The sequence below is a fragment of the Channa argus genome, chromosome 8, assembly GCF_033026475.1.
Source record: "Channa argus isolate prfri chromosome 8, Channa argus male v1.0, whole genome shotgun sequence".
Lineage (NCBI taxonomy): Eukaryota > Metazoa > Chordata > Actinopteri > Anabantiformes > Channidae > Channa > Channa argus.
Window position 1 is genome coordinate 4,051,537 of NC_090204.1, and position 18,882 is coordinate 4,070,418.

Here is an 18,882-nt window from a genome sequence, read left to right on the forward strand (position 1 = left end):
ATTTCTATGCCCACTAAAACTTTAAAGCTGCATAAATATGTATTTTTTTAGTACAACATTGCTCCAATAACGAAGTAACACAGGCAGGTATTATCTAATTGTCCAATTGGGACCATTTATCTTCTTTCAGGTGATTGTTTTTCTTTTCTGCTTTCTACAATTTATTTTTATCGGGTCAATTTTATTTAAAAACCACTTCATGTTACCTGCCCTGCACCAAACTACAACTTCTCAGCAGCTCTCTGAAAGCTTATTGAGACCTCTTTCCAGCAGAGAACATAAAGCTCGGTCAGCAGCTACACATGACTGATATTAGTTATTTGGGGTGGCTGCCTTGAATTCTTTTGGATTCAATAAACATCAAATGAAAATGCCAGATGTCTTTGTCACACACACTGAGTGATAGTAGGTTATCTTTTGTCTACTAACTCCCACACGCTCACGCCTCCTACGTTCATACCTACATACATTCCTTCCATTCTGTGTTACCTTTTAAGAAAAGTGTGTTGACTGACTGACTTCGAGCTCTAAGGTGATAGGACAGTAGTTGGTGTGGGATAGTGGGAGAGGAAGAGGGTAATAGCATGGTCAATGGGCCTGCAGCCTCTAAAAAAATCAGTCCAGCTGTGTCTTTTCTTAGGCTTTGTGCTGGTTTCACAATTTCTTAATGCACTGGTGCCATTTTGTCATGCAATACATCTACCTGTAAGAAAGAAAACACTGTGGATTTTGAAAGCATCTATTTTTAAGAAATTAAAAGCTGATGCAATAATAGCTACTAAAAATATATTTTTTATTTTGAACCCAATCAGTTACCACAGAGCACCAGATGCTGTTTTATTACAAGATAATATGTCATCACAATGACTGTCAAAAACAGCTGTTGTCAGTGATGAACAAAGTCTGGTGACCTGTTTAGAATACTAACGTATCTCTTCCCCAGCAGTGTTTTTTTTTTATTAATTCAATAAATGTATATTTAAAAATTTTACCAAGTTGGTTATTTTTCTTTCTCACCCATAAACTCTTACATATTACAATATATGAAATAATATATCTACTTTAATAGGGTCACTATCACACACTTGTGGTTACACTGAACTTGGTGTAACTATACAAAGACAATCAGAGTTTCTTTCAAAGTGGCATGACGGGGGATTACCTATTATTAGAGTGACCCAGTTAAGTTCCGAGCTAATCTGATGTGTTCTTGTAAATGGTGATATGTAATGGTAGCGGTTTGTTGCGCACGATTGTGTTCTATTTAACTATACATCAAGCCGGAGTGTAAACCTGGCTGATGTGTACATATTAGCACAGTTCATTTATTTAGATGTTTTACTTTCTCCAGACACTTTATTTTGTGCAAAAATATTATGATTTTGTATAAAATAAGTCACATAAGTTGATAAGCTCACGTTAAAGCTACCTTTTCATGCTAAAGAAACACACAGAGGGGCGGTGCCCACTGTTTAGATGACGGTGCGTTCATACTATGTTGGAAATCGAATCTTCTTTTCCTTTCGGCTGTTCCCAAATCGAGTACGTTATTATATTTCTAAAATTTTATCCGTGGAATCCACTTTCCTACTTCAGATTCATTTGAATTCTCATTTCAATTAAATTATTCATTTAAATGAATCGTTTGTAGCGTACGACGTCGACGCAAAATATTTTCATTTTGCCAAAGATACAAATCCAGAAACAGTATTGCCATTACCTATTAAACACTACTGTATTTTAAAGTAGCAGCTATTTTGTACGCATATACACAAAATGGAACAGTTATAGTTAAATTAAGTTTAAGTTAATTTAAGTCTTGTTTTTTTAATCAACACGCATTAAAATATGTTTACAAAAACTATGTTTAAAGGAATCCGTTTTGTCCCTGTCCTCCAATGTTTCACGATGGCCCGCCTCTTCTACGTGATTCGTCACTATTTCCTCGTCTTTGATTTGCTATCGTAACGACTACCATACCACTGATTGGTTGCGAGGCGAGGCTGGGAAACGGGAAGCTGCTAAAAAAAAAAAAAGTCTTGTCAACCAAACTGTGCGCAAGCTTCTTCCTTCCATTTCTGCTGTTCTCCAATCCAACGTTACGGGTAGAAAGTGGTCTAATCTGGTCGCCACTGAAAAACCACAATGGGATGCTTCTTTTCGAAGAAATCCAAAAGAAAGTCTTCCGAAAAAGAAGATCGAACGCCGACAGGAACGACTGTCGAAACTACAACAGGCAACGCGGTTCCCCTTGGCAACAACACCGATGAGGCTCCGAAGCAGTACAGCTGGGATAAGAGAGAAAAGGTAATGCACTAATCCTGTAAAACGCAATCAAACTATTACAATAAAATGGTGATAAATAGATGTCGTAATCATTAACGTTTACGTTTAGTTTGACTCTACAGAATAACTAAGAACATATGTATTCCCTCACTTTTAGTCAACGTTGTTTCATTAACTAGGTTAATGTACATTCACCAAGAGGTGCAGCTACCTACATTTACACAATTTAACGTACAGCTAAAAATGTAGCTTGCGTATGTGTAGCAGAAACAGCATGCAGCTGTCTTCTACGATGCTATAAATGACTTGTGGGTTAGTGATCCTGTTGCGCCAACCTGTCACCTATATGTTTCTATGGCGAGACTGGTTTCCGGAGTTCTGCAGCGGTAAAGGTCATCACGCATTTAACCCATTAAAATTCACTGCGCAACTTTACAATCTATTTGCAACCCTAATCAGGCAGGAGGTGTATCAGTGGCCATTATTAGGTGAAAACACTTTAGTGTTTCGGCTTCAAAGCCTCGCCCTCGCTCTCACTTTATGTACCCAGCGTTATCTCATTATCGGATTACTAAACAAGACTGTGTAGTTCACCGTATCACAGTTGACCACAGTTAATATGGCTTGTTCCGACAGACTAGGCGTTAACTAAATGGTGCTTTAGCTTCCGTTTTTACTCATGGGATGTTGCACCTTCATTGTGGTAAAGAAAAAAACTATACCATAATGTGTAATATCCTGTTGTGGAGCCTGAAATTAGTTTTATAAATATCTGCTGGTTACCAGGAATCGAAGATGTGATTTATAAAGCACACTTAGTGCTATAAATAGGTAATAAATATAGATAAAACCATTATTGGTATATATGTAGGTTTGAGGCTATAGTATGATACTGAAATATTATAGTTGTTATTAGATGATAGAAATGTGTCACATATGTGTGGTTTAAAAATGTGATCCATTTCAAAATATATATTGTTTAAATACTCATTCCGTCACTTTTGTTTTTGTGTAGGTTGATCCCAAAGATTATATGCTGACAGGACTCAAAGATGTCACGGTGGGCCGCCTACCTGGGACACTGAAGGGGCAGCAGTTTGTCATCCAAGAGTGTGAGAACTGTAACATTTTTGTGTTTGACCACTCGGCAACTATCACCATCGACGATTGTGTCAACTGCCGCATTGTATTAGGACCTGTCAAGGGGAGTGTGTTTTTCAGAGACTGTAAAGACATCAAATGTGTGGTGGCCTGCCAGCAGTTTCGCACAAGGGACTGTAAAAAGATGGAGGTATTCTTGTGCTGCAGCACCCAACCCATCATCGAGTCATCTACGGGTATGAAGTTTGCCTGCTTTCAGTACTTCTACCCCGAGCTGGCCTTCCACTTCAAGGATGCTGGACTCAGCATATTCAACAACAATTGGAGCAACATCCATGATTTCACGCCGGTGTCTGGAGAGAACAACTGGAGCTTGTTACCAGAGGGTTCATCAGTTCTGGATTTTGTACCAGCCCCAGACCCTGAGTCTGAATTCAAGTCTGTGCGAATCTCCACTGACCCTGCACGCAGCATTGTGCCTTTGACAAAGGGAGGGAGGCGTAAGGATAGTGAAGAGTCCTGTCTATTTGTTTTCTTTGCTGGAGAGTACACCACTGCAAATGCCCGCAAACTGATTGATGAGGTGAGAAGAACTTGCGCAGTCTATCACCACTGTTTATGAAGTGTTAGTCAAAGGAGGAAGTGAGTATTTGTATATGCATGGAAAACAGGGTGGTGTTTATGATGCATCATTACGTACTTACTGGTAATACTGTAAAAGAGATGTGGGTGAAGTCAAACTTGAATTTGGTTTTAAAACTTTGCAGAATAAACCAAACAAAAAGGAGAGTTTAACTATAACAGAATAATATGAAGCTAAATATTGAGTGGATGTACAGTCATCAATCATTCACGCCCACATCATAATCCAAAACAAACTGGTAACAAAGTGGGTCATCAGCCAAAGGAAATGAGTTGCATCACCACTGGAGTTCCCATTTACCATCATCTAAGATAGAGGGTTAAAGATAATGTCATGTCAAAACACCCATTTTTTCTTTTACACATATTAGACGATTGAAAACTAGTACAGTGACTACTTTTTAGACACACATATTAGTATTTCTTTATTACTTATTATAAAACTGGCAAGTTCCATGACTTAGATTCATATGAATCTCCTATTATCGCCAGTCAAAATAATGTTCTTTCCATAGTTTCTTTTGTTGAGCTTTCTGGGAGCTTGTAGGATGTTTTATCGGAAATGCTATGCAGCTACAATAAACTTGCTTTGTTGCTACTTGCACATTCCAGGTATGTTTGTGCTGTTGCCAAAGTATGTATTACTCTATCACATAAGAATGAGAATGGATTTACAGTGAAGAAGACTTGTTACACACATCCTCACAGTTTATCTTCTCTGAGTGTAGTTGTGAAGGTTAATTTGCTTAACGGCTCTCTACAAACGTTGGATGTTTATTTTATTGCCTTTTTGTCTCATTTGTACAGGCGACTGCTAAAGGTTTTGTGTTAATCCAGACGAAGGAAGTGTCAATGCGACCCGAAGATGTCAAGAGGGTTTTTCAGAACAATGCAGAGGATCTTGTAGAATTGATCACCAAAGGTAACTTTTTAAAGGGTTTTTGTTTTACTGTATTGTTCCTCCAAAATATCACCTCCTTATTAAATCAGTTGTTTCATGAGCGTAAAAGCTACAACTTGTTCATACTTTGCATTAGATGACAGTATGAAATTGTGTTGTACATATTACACTGGTGTTCGAATAAGTACTGGTAAAGGGGTAAGTATGTAATGCTATTTGTACTAGCTATTATGGTGCTGTTCAACTGGCTATGTTCTTTTTTCGTTTTTACACTTTTGCTTTCGCCCTGCTTCCTGTGCTTTATTGGCATTTTTTTTTTTTAGAAGCCGAAAAGCTCACTTGTGGTCACAAGTTTTATTATGACAGCACTGATGATTCATGAATGTTGCTGCTGGATACTGGAAACCTTCATAAACACAATTTGTCTAGAAAACAGTTACTTATCATAACCAAAGTGTGTGTAAATGTGACAGGAGTTTTCAGTGAACACGAAGACCTTTATTTAATATATGTAAATGTAGCGTAGAGTTTTGACACTTATTGCACTGTAGGGTTGTGACTATTATATCTTACAACTAAAGGTCCTGTCATTGCCTTGGAGCTGAATGGTGACGGAGTTGTGGAGGCCTGCAGCACCATCGCGAATGAAGTGTTCAGTGGCACCAAGGTAAATATAGCGCATTTGTAGTGTTGACCTCCTGTAGTTTAACACACATTGGTTTGCTTTCTTTAATATAAATATTCCCAAATGCCTAGATATGTTTTGTTTTTTTTTCCCCACAGGTTTTTGTCTCAGATAATAAAAATACATCCTCTCGAGATGTGGATAACTTCTTCAACTTCGCTGACATGCAGATGGGCTTGTGAATTATTTCGTATCAAAACGAACTGCTCGTTCGAATATTGAATCAGATTTTCTACAACACCGCCATCTATCTCATGGTGACTATGAGTAGAGGTTAATTATTTGTCAGTAGACCATATTCATCCCACTATCATGCATCTTAAAACATTCCCTGTAATCTATTAGTTGCTAAGACGGCTGTGAATATTTATATTTCCATGAATGTATTTGCTGATTTTGTCGCTTTATTTAATGTGCATGTAGGTCTTTGCTGTAAATGTTGTTCATTTTAATTTATATACTGTCTGAGAAAGACATTGCAATGGAAACACCATGAGCACAAAAACTCCTTAATTAATGTAAGGTTTGATTCGTATGTGGTTTATACACCAATCAGGCAAAACATTATGACCACCTGTAATTTAATGCAATCAAATACAGTGGCTCTGCAGGTCGTGGAGTTGTACTGGAGTGCATTATAAGAAGAGGTGGTTCTAGCGTTTTGGATATTAGAATTATCACCTTTCTGACAGTTTTCAAGTTAAAAACTTAGAAATTATAACCTTGTAAAAGTAGAATTCATGCCAGAGCCACTGTATTGAATTAAATTGCACAGGTGGTCATAATGTTATGCCTGATCGGTGTATAATGGACTATTCTGTTTAAAATGTATATATTTGAAACGTGCTGTGTAGGCGGTAGCTACATCATACTCATAAATGTTAGGCCAAAGTTGAATAGCAAAAAGCTGAGTGTATTCTGTTCATTTTGATTAAGTGATCAGTTTACACTAAAAGGACAATTGTGTAAAAATGCTGGGTTTTGCTGTAGGAAATTCATAGGTCAGGTTTTTTAAAATGTTTTGTAATATTTGTTTTATACTCGACTGAATGTTTTTATATAGAACCAATTGAATGTTCTTTATAATTTTTAGTAAAAAGTATCACAATGTGACTTGATTGTTTTTAGACTTTTCACATCTGTGCTGCCAAACGTAGATCATTTAAAGAAAGCTATGTGATAATGGTCAAGGGAGTAGTCTGGTTCCCTGTTGTAGCCTGATTAATCTGTCCTAAAATCGAAGTTAAAATGTGTTTTAAAATGTTTGAACAACAATGAAAAGTAAATACTTCAGAAGATTTTAAGGTGTTAAATGTGGGTTTATGAATTACTCTTATCAAGTGAGTTATTGTCCTTGATTTTGTTAAATAAGAACATTGCTTAAATATTGTAAGAGACGCATTACATTCATTGGAAAAACAAATAGTAAATCGTGGGTGAGTGAATTCATTAAAACGTGCTGTTTTCCTCATTGAATCAGAGTTCAAGATTTTGCTTCACCTTTTTCCTTCTATCTACTGAAATTTCAGATTCATAACTGCACTTACTGTTAATTGTTCTAGCTAGGGGCTAACAGCTTGACTTCACCAAGGCTTTGGGGGGGGGGGGCATCTTCTGTACAGCTGCCCGTAAAACGAACGTTGATAGGGGCTTACTGTGATGTACTCGTGTATTTGTGATCATGTTGTATTGGAGCATATCGTTTGTGTAGAACAGTGTGTCTTAATGAATACATGTGTCTATAAATGTGCTGTTTCTACACTGTTTTTGAAATCCGTCACATCAAGAGCCGCAGAATATTAGAAAGGACACCGGTTACTCTTTGCTTACTTAATGTCGGTAGTAGGGAAATCGAGCGCCCCCAGGGTGGAGGAAAGCGGCGGGGTTTAGGACCCGGCGGGACGTGCGGTACAATAGAGGTGTTGTGCCGTGGTGGTGGACAGATTGCAGCCTTAAGAGATTCCCCAGTGTGGTAGGATACAAAAAAAACAAAAAAAAAACAACTACATTTTATCTGTAGCTAGAAGCGGAGCCCGTGTTTTCAGGCGTATGTTGGAAGTTGATTGTGGGCTGATTGGTGACAGGAATTAAGCGGACGGCGGAGCGGGGACTGGAGGTAAGAGGGGAGGGAACGTGTGTTCACTGGGGCTCAGTGTGCTAAGGTTTTGCCCTGGATGCTTTATCCAGGCCACGGGGCCTGCTCCTCGGTTTTTACAGGAACCGCTCTCTGCTACTTTGATACATAAATGTCGGCGACTATTTGTGTTTGTGAGAGCAAAATGGCCCCGCATAACCAAAAGCTCAGTGGAGTTGTACAAATGTTGGCCTTAATGTGTGTAGGAAGTGACATCCTTGTATGACGGTGGCGCCCATGTTTGATTTGCCCACAGCCCGCAACCCGCACTGCTACAGGCCCCTGTGTGTTTGGCGCCAACGAGGCTGTTCGAGACCGAACAGGCACTGGGTGGTTTCCGCGTTTCTTCTTCTTTAAGCTCAAGTCCGTCTAGTCACAGCTGGCACGACAAACATGTAGGAACATAAGAAATGTAAACGAAGAGTCAACCTGAGTGTAGTCGCTCATATGTGCTTCCCTGACACCTCACACCATGGGTTTGAGAACAGCGTGACGTCACATCCGTGTCCGCTCACCGCCTGCAGCCCCCAGCAGTGAGTGGTGGAAGGGGGCATTGTGGTGGTCGACCATTTCTCACAGAGCTGTCCTCTGTTGTCTTTACTTCGCTTCAGTGACAAATCAAATAGAGGGGCCGGTTCCAATACTGGAACTATATTCATCTTTGTTGGAAAACCTGAGCGCGCTTATACTTGTTGTGGAAGTGTTTGTTTTTTTCCTCAACAATACTGGCAGCATTTTGTTCAACACTAAATGACTTGTTGGGGTAGTAGTCAATAAAATATTGGAAAACTCATCTTTATCTGACTCAAATCATTTTTATAATTACTTGAATGATTAGTTTTTTGATTTATTTCTGTTCAAATAAATAGTGCTGAAAAGACAGATTCAGAGGTTGTGGGTGTATTAGGACCACAACATGTAAAGTTGTACAATTTTCCAAACCTTAGATATCAAGAGGATTTCTCTAGAAATGCGGGCCAACTGTTTTGGGCTTTTATAGCCAAAACGAGTAACTGAGAAAATAATAGTTGAAGTCTTGATTTTAATCCAATCTGAAACAAAAGCTTTCTACTCGAACTTGCATAACTTTACATTTTCAAAATTTGTCCTTTTTATCTGTTAGTCTTGATGGATTTGTTGCCTTAGGAGATGGAAATGCTCATGTCAGTAGCAGGTACCAGGCGTTCTGGGTGCAGCTAAATCAAGCTTTACTGTGGTGTGTTTGTGTTGTGGGATTTTAATTAATAAATTGAGTTTTTATAGATATTTGAAGTGTGTGTTACTAGGGATTTACTGACTAGTCACTGTGACTAGGCTGAATTATGTCTGTAGTCCTCATTTGGACATTATAACTCACAGTAAACTGCTTGTACAGTTTTTACTTATAGTATGGAGTAAAAATGCTCCACCTTCCCCTCCTGCTCTCATGGGGAATGTGAGGCATGTCCTGTCTGTTGAAATAGTGTACTGTATTTGAGGCTATGCTGGGTTTGAGCTTGAGCCCCAACATTTTTTTTTTTTTGCCTTTTAATGAGTTGTCCCAGTGGTGCAGAGGCTAAATATACTGTGGATATTGTGGTGTCTGTCCACCCTGTTTCCCTTAGCGCTATACTGACCAATTGAAACCTGAATGCCTGAAAAAAACTATCATTTTATTTATTCACTGATATTATTAGTGGCTTAATATAATGGATTTTTATTTTAGGGTTTAGAGCAGACCCTTGTATTTAGCAGAGGAAAACCAGTTAAGCAGGGCCACAATACTGTGCATCTAGATAAAATGGTTGCCTCCACCTTTGGTTGTTGGACTTACCTGTGCTTCTTTTTTGCAGGTATTGAATTAGGTGGTTAAGGGTTGCTTCAAAGAACCTACTAGCATGGTTTTCATTTTAAAATTTATGGCGAGTATCTCTCTAGGTGTTTGCCCTTTTACACAATTCCTAATACTCAATTCGTTATTTCCAAATTCTAATGTTTGTGAGGTTTTCTTCTCTCCTGCAGGATGTTACAGGATGAAACGTCTCAGGTCCTCAAGCAGCAGTGACAGTTCTGACAATGAGAGTGAGTCATCTGCCCTACCCTACACCTGACTCACTTTACCTACTCCACTGCCCCTTTGCTAGCATCTTCTTTGTTTATTTAGGTCCCTCAACTTCCTTCTGCAACCAATATGGGAGTAAATCTGGAACCCCTGTTTCCGACCCGAAGAAACCAGCTGAAGTAAGTTCCACTCTCCATCAGGCTCTGTGCTGTGTTAAACGTAAAGTTTTGATGGATGACTGACTGTGGGCCCTGGCTTTTCTTCCTGTTCTGCAGGTGTTCAGAAAAGACCTGATCAGTGCCATGAAGCTGCCTGACTCCCACCATGTCTCTCCAGAGGACTACTACCTGCTGGCAGACAGCTGGAAACAGGAATGGGAGAAGGGAGTCCAGGTGCCAGCAAGTCCAGACACCATCCCAGAGCCGTCAGTCAGGTAACACTGACATTCCCAGCTGCCTGACTGTGGACAAACCAATTTAATTAATTTAGTTTACCAAATTAATCAAGAAGAGGTTTGCGGGGCTGAGAGATTGTTTCCTTTATTCTTAGAATTATTGCAGAGAAGCCAAAGGAAATACTTTACACCCACCAGAGGAAGTACAACCAATTCTTGAGCCAACAATCAACAGACCCAGGTTATGTCAACATCAAGGAGCTGGCAGAAGCCATGTGTCGCTATGATCTGGATGACATGGACCTCTACTGGCTGCATGCTCTCAACACAGAGCTGGATCACATGGGTAAGGAGCAGCATTGTAATGGGATTATCTGTTATAAATGTATGTTGTACAATCCTAGTGACCGTTGATCTCTCCATAACTGTGAACAGCTGTCTCCCTTAGCTAGAAATAAGAGCATTAAGATTTACATTGATGATGTTATAACAGTCCATCTGCTGTTCTTTCTCTGGCCTTGTGGGTTTTTGTTTTCCAGGGGAGGGGCCCATCGACGAGCTGACAATGGAGCAAGCCATGGAGGCCCTGGAGAGGCAGTGCCACGACAACATGAACCACGCCATCGAGACAGTGGAGGGTCTGGGGATTGAATACGATGAGGATGTCATCTGCGATGTGTGCCGCTCCCCAGATAGCGAAGAAGGAAATGACATGGTGTTCTGTGACAAGTGTAACATCTGTGTGCACCAGGTGAGCATAACTTTCAGTACACATGCCACATGTGAGTAAATCGTTGAATTGATTAACTAACAGAACATTTGTCAGCCGTCCAAAAAGAGTTGTTAGTTACTAAGGACACTGGTAAATAACCATATTTTTAAGAAGGAAGAGGGTGGCCTGAAAATGTTGCATTAATTATAATAGAGGCTATCTAGGTAAAATATAGATGTAGGCACTTACTGTTTCGTGTTTGCTTATTTTCATCTCTTTTACCTCAAGGCCATTCTCCCAAGAGTCTTTTTACATTCACAAATCATAAAACATTTCACAAAACAGTATGCGCACACACTTGCCCATTGCGCACGTACATTAACACACTGACAAATGCCCACTACTAAGTTATTCTCCCTAAGGCTTTTTATACAGTACAGTCTTTCCAATCTAATACATATTTTACGACCATTCAACGGTAAATATGAAAGAGACTATGATAAAAACATACCATAGCTTCATCTAACCTGAATTCACAAAAATTTGAACTTCTTTTCATGTTACCATGAGACACAGAATAATTCTTAGTTTAGCTGAGTATAACAAAAATTTGTATTGTCTTTTGATTTTCTTAATACATTAAAATATTTCTGACAACAACATATTCTACTACATAATTTGATTCCTCATGTGTAGTGAGTATGTTTGAAATGACTACACTGTCACAAATGTTAAATGCTTTTCCCCCCCACAGGCCTGCTATGGCATAGTTAAAGTGCCTGTTGGAAACTGGCTGTGTCGGACATGTGTCCTCGGCATCAACACACAGTGCCTTCTGTGTCCCCAGAAGGGTGGTGCCATGAAAGCTACACGTGCAGGCACCAAGTGGGCTCATGTAAGCTGTGCCCTGTGGATACCAGAGGTAAATAAATGTTTGTATTCACTGATTCGACCTTTTGAACATTTTTAGAAGCTCTACCTCTACAAATCTTTAAACATGCTGAAAGTTTTGCTGTTTTTTATAGGTGAGCATTGCCTGTCCTGAGAGGATGGAGCCCATTACCAAAATTTCTCATATTCCACCCAGTCGTTGGTCACTCATCTGCAGTCTGTGTAAACTGAAGACAGGTGCATGCATCCAGGTTAGTGTGCGGTCAGGAATATTATTGTTGTCGTTGGGAAATGCTGTCAATTATGGCAGTGTGTAGATTGGACTGAAATTCTCCAACTAAATTCCATCCTGTCAGTATCAATCTCTGAAATATTCACACAGTGTAGGAAATATCAATATCATATCTATATGTTTCCTTTAAATTGCTTGAACACATTTAGTTAAAATGTACATATGTCAGACAATCACATTAAAGATCTGAATCAAAACAAATTGCATACAATCAATATTTGTGCAGATATACTTGATAAATTCAGACTAAATAAGCAAATTTACTCTAGTGGCCTGTCCTGTGCATCTTCCCACACCTGGTTGGCCACCACTGAAAGTAAAATCGAATTCTGTGCAAACCACGTGGTAAATATAAATATGTATGAACATTTAGCTTATTCGAGAGATGGGGTCTGTCTGAAGGTCTACAATAACAATCAGCTGCAAATGTTAGTACCTCTTATTTTGAAATGTCAAAAAGAGGGAAACAAAGATTATTTTCCATCAACACTATCTGTAATGCACAAATAGCTATTGGAAATTTTTCCTTAGCAGAAAAAAATTAAATATATTTTTAAATTAATTTATCAATGGGGGATTCAAACTTTTGCACTAATATAATTTTATTATATTACTATACTCTATATATGGAACTTTTTTATTCAATCCTTGAGCGTTTTTATTATTTCTGATGGTCTTTTGTTGTAGGTCATTTGTAGTAGCTGAATGTGCAACAGTATTATGTTGTTTTAAGTTAAATTTGCAGCCCCATACATTAACACTGTATGTGGGGTGGGGGGGTGCAAATTTAACGCTAAACCTAAAAAAACTAATTAATTTCTGATTAAGAAACACTTGAAATACTGTAGGTAATTGTGGATTAAATATAATGTTGATGATAAGTATTTTTGCCATTTAAAAAAAAGGGGAACACACTTTTGCACATGATTGTATATACATAATATCCACAGGATATTATGGTGAGGTGTCAGGTGCTGCTAAGAAGATTGAATCTAAAGACATTGTACTAAGCTAAGCTAACAAGTTGCTGGCTGTAGTCTCATAGTACACAGATATCCAAGAAATAGTCTTCTCCTATAACTCTTGTGAATGAGCCTATTTTGCAAAATGTCAATTGTTTCGTTAAAGTTGCTTGGGTGATAAATACCTCTTTGTGCTTCTTGAGCTTTGTGGCACAATAAAAATATATTATATGAACACTAGCACCCAACTTTCTAGTCGGTAATCCAGTTATGAAACAAATCACGTTCACTCAAAATTCTGGGAAATCCTTATATCCTGCTCCTACCCTAATCTTGTACCAAGTATTTGGCTTAAAGTCTGTGTAAATAACCTGCTTTATTCTTTGCTCCCAGTGCTCTGTGAAGAACTGCACCACTCCTTTCCATGTGACCTGTGCCTTTGAGCACAATCTTGAGATGAAGACCATACTGGATGAAGGGGATGAAGTCAAGTTCAAGTCTTACTGCCTCAAGCACAGTAAATCAAAAACTGGGGAGGCTGGCCTGAGCCCGGCTCGCTCTAAACCCCCAGCAGAAGTAGGGAAGGTGGGCCAGCGGGCACAGAGACTGCAGGAGCTGGAAGAACAGTTCTACACTCTAATCCAGCTGGAGGAGCTGGCCCCCATCCTAGGACTCTCTGAGCACTTGGCAGACTTCATCTATCAGTACTGGAAGCTGAAAAGGAAAAGTAACTTTAATAAGCCTCTGCTGCCCCCTAAAGAGGACGAGGAGAACCTAGTGCTGCAGCCTCAGGAGGACAACATCCACACACGCATGCGCATGTTCATGCACCTGCGACAGGATTTGGAGAGGGTGGGTGCTTTTTACACTGCAGTGTTATTATCTTTGATGAAATGAGGATTTCTTCATACAAAGAATGTCCAGAGCATTTCTCAGCACATACCATATTTGTTGACCGAAATTTATTTATTTTTTTATTCTCTATAGCAATATGGGCCTATGTTAACTGTGCTAGTGAGTCTCTGTTTTATGGCCACATTTAATCTTCTCTAGCATGTTTTAAACAAATTTCCTATATTTCTATGAATTATACTGATTAAATATGTATCTGAGAAATCTCCCTTGAACCACTGTGTACATTACCCCTCTAACCCGTGGTTACGTTACTGGATGACCTGGTGTGTTTTCTCGCTTTTATTTTTTTATGATGTGTATGTATGTGTACACTGATCAGGCATCACATTATGACCACCTGTGCAATTTAACGCAATCCAATACAGTGGCTCTGCCATGAATTCTACTTTTACAAATTTAATTTCTCAGTTTTTAGGTTGATACAGTGAGAAAGGTAGAAACTCTACTATGTGTTTATTATTGAGGTCAAAGTGGGCAGTGGAGTCGTACTGAAGTGCATTAAAACAAGCGGTGGTTTGTTTTGGACACCCTATTTAAAATTGATGAGGGGATAAAGCTTCATAGCTGCTTTATGGAAATACAAAGGATATCATGTTGAGCCAAAAAAGTGTGCAGTGCTAATTTTTAAACTTTTTGTTGTTGTTGTTTTTAAACCTTTTGATTTCTGTAGGTGAGAAACTTGTGTTACATGGTGAGTCGGCGGGAGAAGCTGAAGCTGTTGCAGAATAAAGCCCAGGAGCAGATGTTCAACTTGCATGTAAAGCTCATGAACCAGGAGCTGTCTGCTGGTGAGCCAGCTGTTATGTTGCTCTTTCCTGTTTGCTCTGATTGTATTGTTCCATTTAAATCGCAGCTGATGTCCTTTTGTATCCTAAGGTCTTCCTGCTTCATTGCCGGTGGAGAGTATGCTGTTTCATCCTCCTCCGAGGATAACCCTGAAGCTCAAAATGCCCAAAGCCTTGAGTCTCGGAAATGGCAATCCCAGTTCCAAATCTGGCAATGGCCCGCTATGCCCAGACAATAGTGGGAATGTTACTGAACATGCCGTTGAGGGGCTGGGGCAGGGGAAACCTCAGCTGCAGGGACGCGGTCGGAGAGAGGAGCGCACCAATGGCCGACTGTCTTCCTCAAGCCATTCAAAAAATCCAGCGTTAACTGTTAAACCCAGTGGCAAACCTTTAGCCCTGCATGCTGTGCTCCATGGCCACTCCTCCAACAATAATGGCAAACTGGACCAAGGCCGAATTTCTGTGCCCAAATCGAATGGTCTACTAGAGAAATTCGTGGCTCAGAAGGATAGTTCTTGCCAGACACCCAGTAAGCAGGACACTTCCAATGAGCCTTTAGACAAGAGCAGTTTCCGTAAGTCTGCCATGGAGAACTTTGGCATGTCCTTCAAAGAGGCAACCATAAACTTGGTACGGACCACAGAGGAATTGCGAACCCCTGACAAACTGTCCCGTAAGGGCTCATCCAAGGAGAGACTCTGGTCTAAACCCATGACTGAACACAAAGTGAAAAGCGTGCGATCATACCAGGACAGTGACGGATACTGTCCTGACCTGGAGCTCAGTGACTCGGAGCCAGAGGCCAAAGGAAGGCATCGGCAGCAGGTTGGGTTGGCGAAGCCCAGTTCAAGGAAAGGGGTCAGTCATGGGAAACAGTCACTGGGCTCCAGGCATCCCGTGCAAAGGTGACGGCTGTTTACTCCCCTTTTGGCGGTCTACTAAGTGCTAGACCCCCTTTCTCAGCTTTCACATCTCTATCAGGGACCAAAACAAGACCCCGGTGCTAATGATACTGTACACACTAAGCTGAAGATACATTAAGGGTACTGTTGCCAAGAACACGCCCAGTAGAATTCCTGAAGATCCATAGTCCTGTGACAGTGTTGGTTTCAGAGGAACACGTGTTAGTTCTGAGATTATCATTTGTGGCTTGCAATACATTTTGTATTCTGCACTACTTTGTATTAAACACTCATGTTTTCATACACAAGTTCAGTTTTCCTTTGCCTAAAACTGCTGTACATTGTCAAATCAAATTCGGATGCAAACAATTAATCGCACATGTTCCAATTTATTGATCCATTAGTGTCTGTGTAGTCACAAACAAAAACTTGTCAGGCTAGATGGAAACTTTGTAGTGAACCCTAGCATCCAGTTTCCAGTTTGCATGTTTTCCCACAGGCCATCGACTTAAATTTGAGAGGTAGTGGAGTCATTTAAAGTCATTTAAAAAAACAAATGCCTTTAATGTGTGGACACGTTCTGTCTCTTAGTAGATATGAAAGTTAAAAAAGCAATTCTATTATCGTCTTTAAATGTGGAGAAATGTATTAAAAGTACTGTTACTGGACATTCCCTCACGTACCTGTGGGTAACATTTGAACATGCCTGATTTTTATATAAATAAAACCCTGACATTTACTAGGACTAAATATTACAGTTGTTTTGTATAAAGCCAATTCGGTACTTTTGTTGATGCATTTCCTTGACAAGTACAAGATAAAGAAGTTTTTTTTTTTCCAGAAAAACATTAATTTCACCAAAGGTAAAACTAAACACAGTTCCGTTCACCAGTGTTTAAACAATACCAAGACACATCATGAAATTAATAATTAGGATCTATCATAGGATGTGTGATCAGAGAACAGAGTACCAAGAATTTAAAGTCCAGGTGTAAAGTTGACTTGTGTCTTAATAAAAAGTTCCAAAGCTCTGCCTCACATCATCCTGAGCTGATCACAAGCCCAAACACAATTACCTTTACCCTAAATGAAGAAGGCGGATGAGATTTAATTTGTTCCTCACTTGAAACTCGTACCAGGAGGTGTAAATTAACTCAGCTTAACCCCTGAGGGCAACATTACCTATTCCGCGAGCCACAAACTTCATTCCAAAGTGAAACACAACTGTCACTTCTGACACACTGTGCTGGTTCATTTTAGTCATTCATTTTACAAATCCACAGTGTGATTAGCAAGGACGAGTCTTCATAAAGTTTCACTAGAACAGTGCATTTTTAAAAAATGTGTACTTTTCGTTGTTTACAGCTTTATTCATGACCAGTTATGCAGTATAAATGAGTACTGTCTGTTTTGTTAACTTTTGTTCATCATGTACATCTACAAACACCACTGACTGAAGTTTGTTGTAAATTGCAGCAACTGCTTCACACTTTAAGACCAACACACATTCTGAAGCATTTCTAATGACACAACAGGGGCCTACATATGCATTTTAAATTATGATGTATTAATGACTATTGGCGAGAGACATGGTATTGTGGTATTGTTTATTACTTTATCTTTAGTTTGAGTTATGTAAACGGAAAGCTAGATGGCAGCACTGCCACATTCATCAACTAAAACCCACCTCTGCACAGCTTGGGCTCGGTAGGCTGTGTTCAGTATTCCTACTTGGTGTATGTGAACGTGTTCACAGCAGACATGTTACCTTTGTAAGCGGCTAATTAAAAATTGCAACCATGATACTAATGCTTTACTGGAAAAGTCATTCAGTAGAGAGAAGCAGAGAAGACAAAGTTATGGTGTGATTTAGTCTAAAGTCAGCAAAGCTGTGCCAGTTTGTCTAGTTTGCTTCACCACAATGGTTAGTGCTGTTTCAGGGTTTATTGACCTGCTGAAAAGGCTGAGGAAGACCTGACCGACCAAATTATCACAAACAAACAGACAACATAATCAGTTTTCTCTGAAGCCCATTTTGTACAAAGGTCAGCCTCAGGAACAGTCAAATGCAACTTTTTAAGATGTGGCAGCGGCCATAGAGTGTGTTGCTGACATCTCTGAGCCAAACTTTGGTATGTTTGAAAGACATCTGAATGTAGATGGCACCATAAACGGTAATCCTGCATATACACATCTTTGTCACATTCTATATAAAGGGAAATTATGGCTATATGTCGAAGTTTCCCTGGGCAAGACACTGAACCCCTAACAGCCCATTCCCCTCCCCAGCTGTGCAGTGTCAGTCCAAGCCCGGTAGAAATTGGGGAGTGTTTCATCCGGCGTAAAAACTGTGACAAATCAACATGCGTAATGAACTCACGGGATAAGATGAAAGGAAACAAAAAAATAAAAATAAAAAATCTTTTCTTACTCTACTGATATCACCTAGGTCACCAGTTCACAACATTTTTGGTTTTGCTTTCAAAGCAAAACATAATTGCAACCACTTGTCACATGTATGTAAGTGTTATTATATTATTATTATTATATCAAAAAGTGATTTTTCCTTCATGTGTTTAAACTATATTTAGAAGCCTGGAGGGGTAACAGTATCCAACCTTTCTCTAAAATTGCTTATGAAAAAAAATGGAGAAGTGTTAAAAATATAATTCGTGGCCAAAAGACCTCTTGTAATGTACCAACAAAGGCAAAGAAGACAATTAGGTGTAAACACTGATGCAGCTTTACAAATGGCTTATGATGAAATACATTTATTGTTTGGGAGGATTTAGGGCTACGCTGAATATATTTATTCTTTGATTATCTTATGACCTCCCGTCAGTTACTATTTGTGTCCCAACCACCGAAGTTGGGAACCACATGTCATTCTGACGTAATGCAGCTAAAACCAATACCGCAACACTGTCAGTTGGGGCTAAAATGCTAAGTCAGCATGCTAACATGTCACACTGCAAATGCTATTCTTTAACCATGTCGATTAGCATTACTTATTAGTAAATTACTAAACACAACATCAAACTGAAGCTGGTTGTTTGAAGTGATCACGTAAAACCTGCAGCCTGATGAATCTGGCCACGCCCCCTCAGTGGTGTCTCACAAGGTGTACGTCACGAACGGCATATGGGAAACATAAAAAATAACATTTTTTACATTTAGTCATTTAGCTGACGCTTTTATCCAAAGCGACTTACAGGTGAGGTACAAGGCAGCAAAAA

The 18,882-nt window shown here is 39.4% G+C and overlaps 2 protein-coding genes across 5 annotated transcripts; both read left to right on the plus strand.

Moving 5' to 3' along the window:
- The first annotated feature begins 2,011 nt into the window (after positions 1-2,011).
- Positions 2,012-7,096, plus strand: rp2 (RP2 activator of ARL3 GTPase). Its single transcript, XM_067513532.1, has 5 exons — positions 2,012-2,307; positions 3,302-3,970; positions 4,837-4,951; positions 5,512-5,597; positions 5,714-7,096. Exons 1-5 carry the CDS (start codon positions 2,146-2,148, stop codon positions 5,795-5,797), a joined length of 1,116 nt encoding a protein of 371 aa, XP_067369633.1. The 5' UTR covers positions 2,012-2,145; the 3' UTR covers positions 5,798-7,096.
- Positions 7,097-7,231: 135 nt separating this feature from the next.
- Positions 7,232-17,437, plus strand: jade3 (jade family PHD finger 3). 4 transcript variants are annotated; one of them, XM_067513528.1, is made up of 12 exons: positions 7,232-7,731; positions 9,582-9,650; positions 9,751-9,810; positions 9,893-9,969; positions 10,066-10,223; positions 10,340-10,530; positions 10,724-10,935; positions 11,651-11,818; positions 11,922-12,038; positions 13,435-13,893; positions 14,627-14,744; positions 14,833-17,437. In XM_067513528.1, exons 3-12 carry the CDS (start codon positions 9,762-9,764, stop codon positions 15,651-15,653), a joined length of 2,370 nt encoding a protein of 789 aa, XP_067369629.1. In that variant the 5' UTR covers positions 7,232-7,731; positions 9,582-9,650; positions 9,751-9,761; the 3' UTR covers positions 15,654-17,437. The 4 variants fall into 4 exon arrangements, with proteins under 4 accessions (XP_067369629.1, XP_067369630.1, XP_067369631.1 ...); XM_067513529.1 differs by having other exon boundaries at positions 7,232-7,587; XM_067513530.1 differs by lacking the exon at positions 9,582-9,650.
- The last annotated feature ends 1,445 nt before the right edge of the window (positions 17,438-18,882 follow it).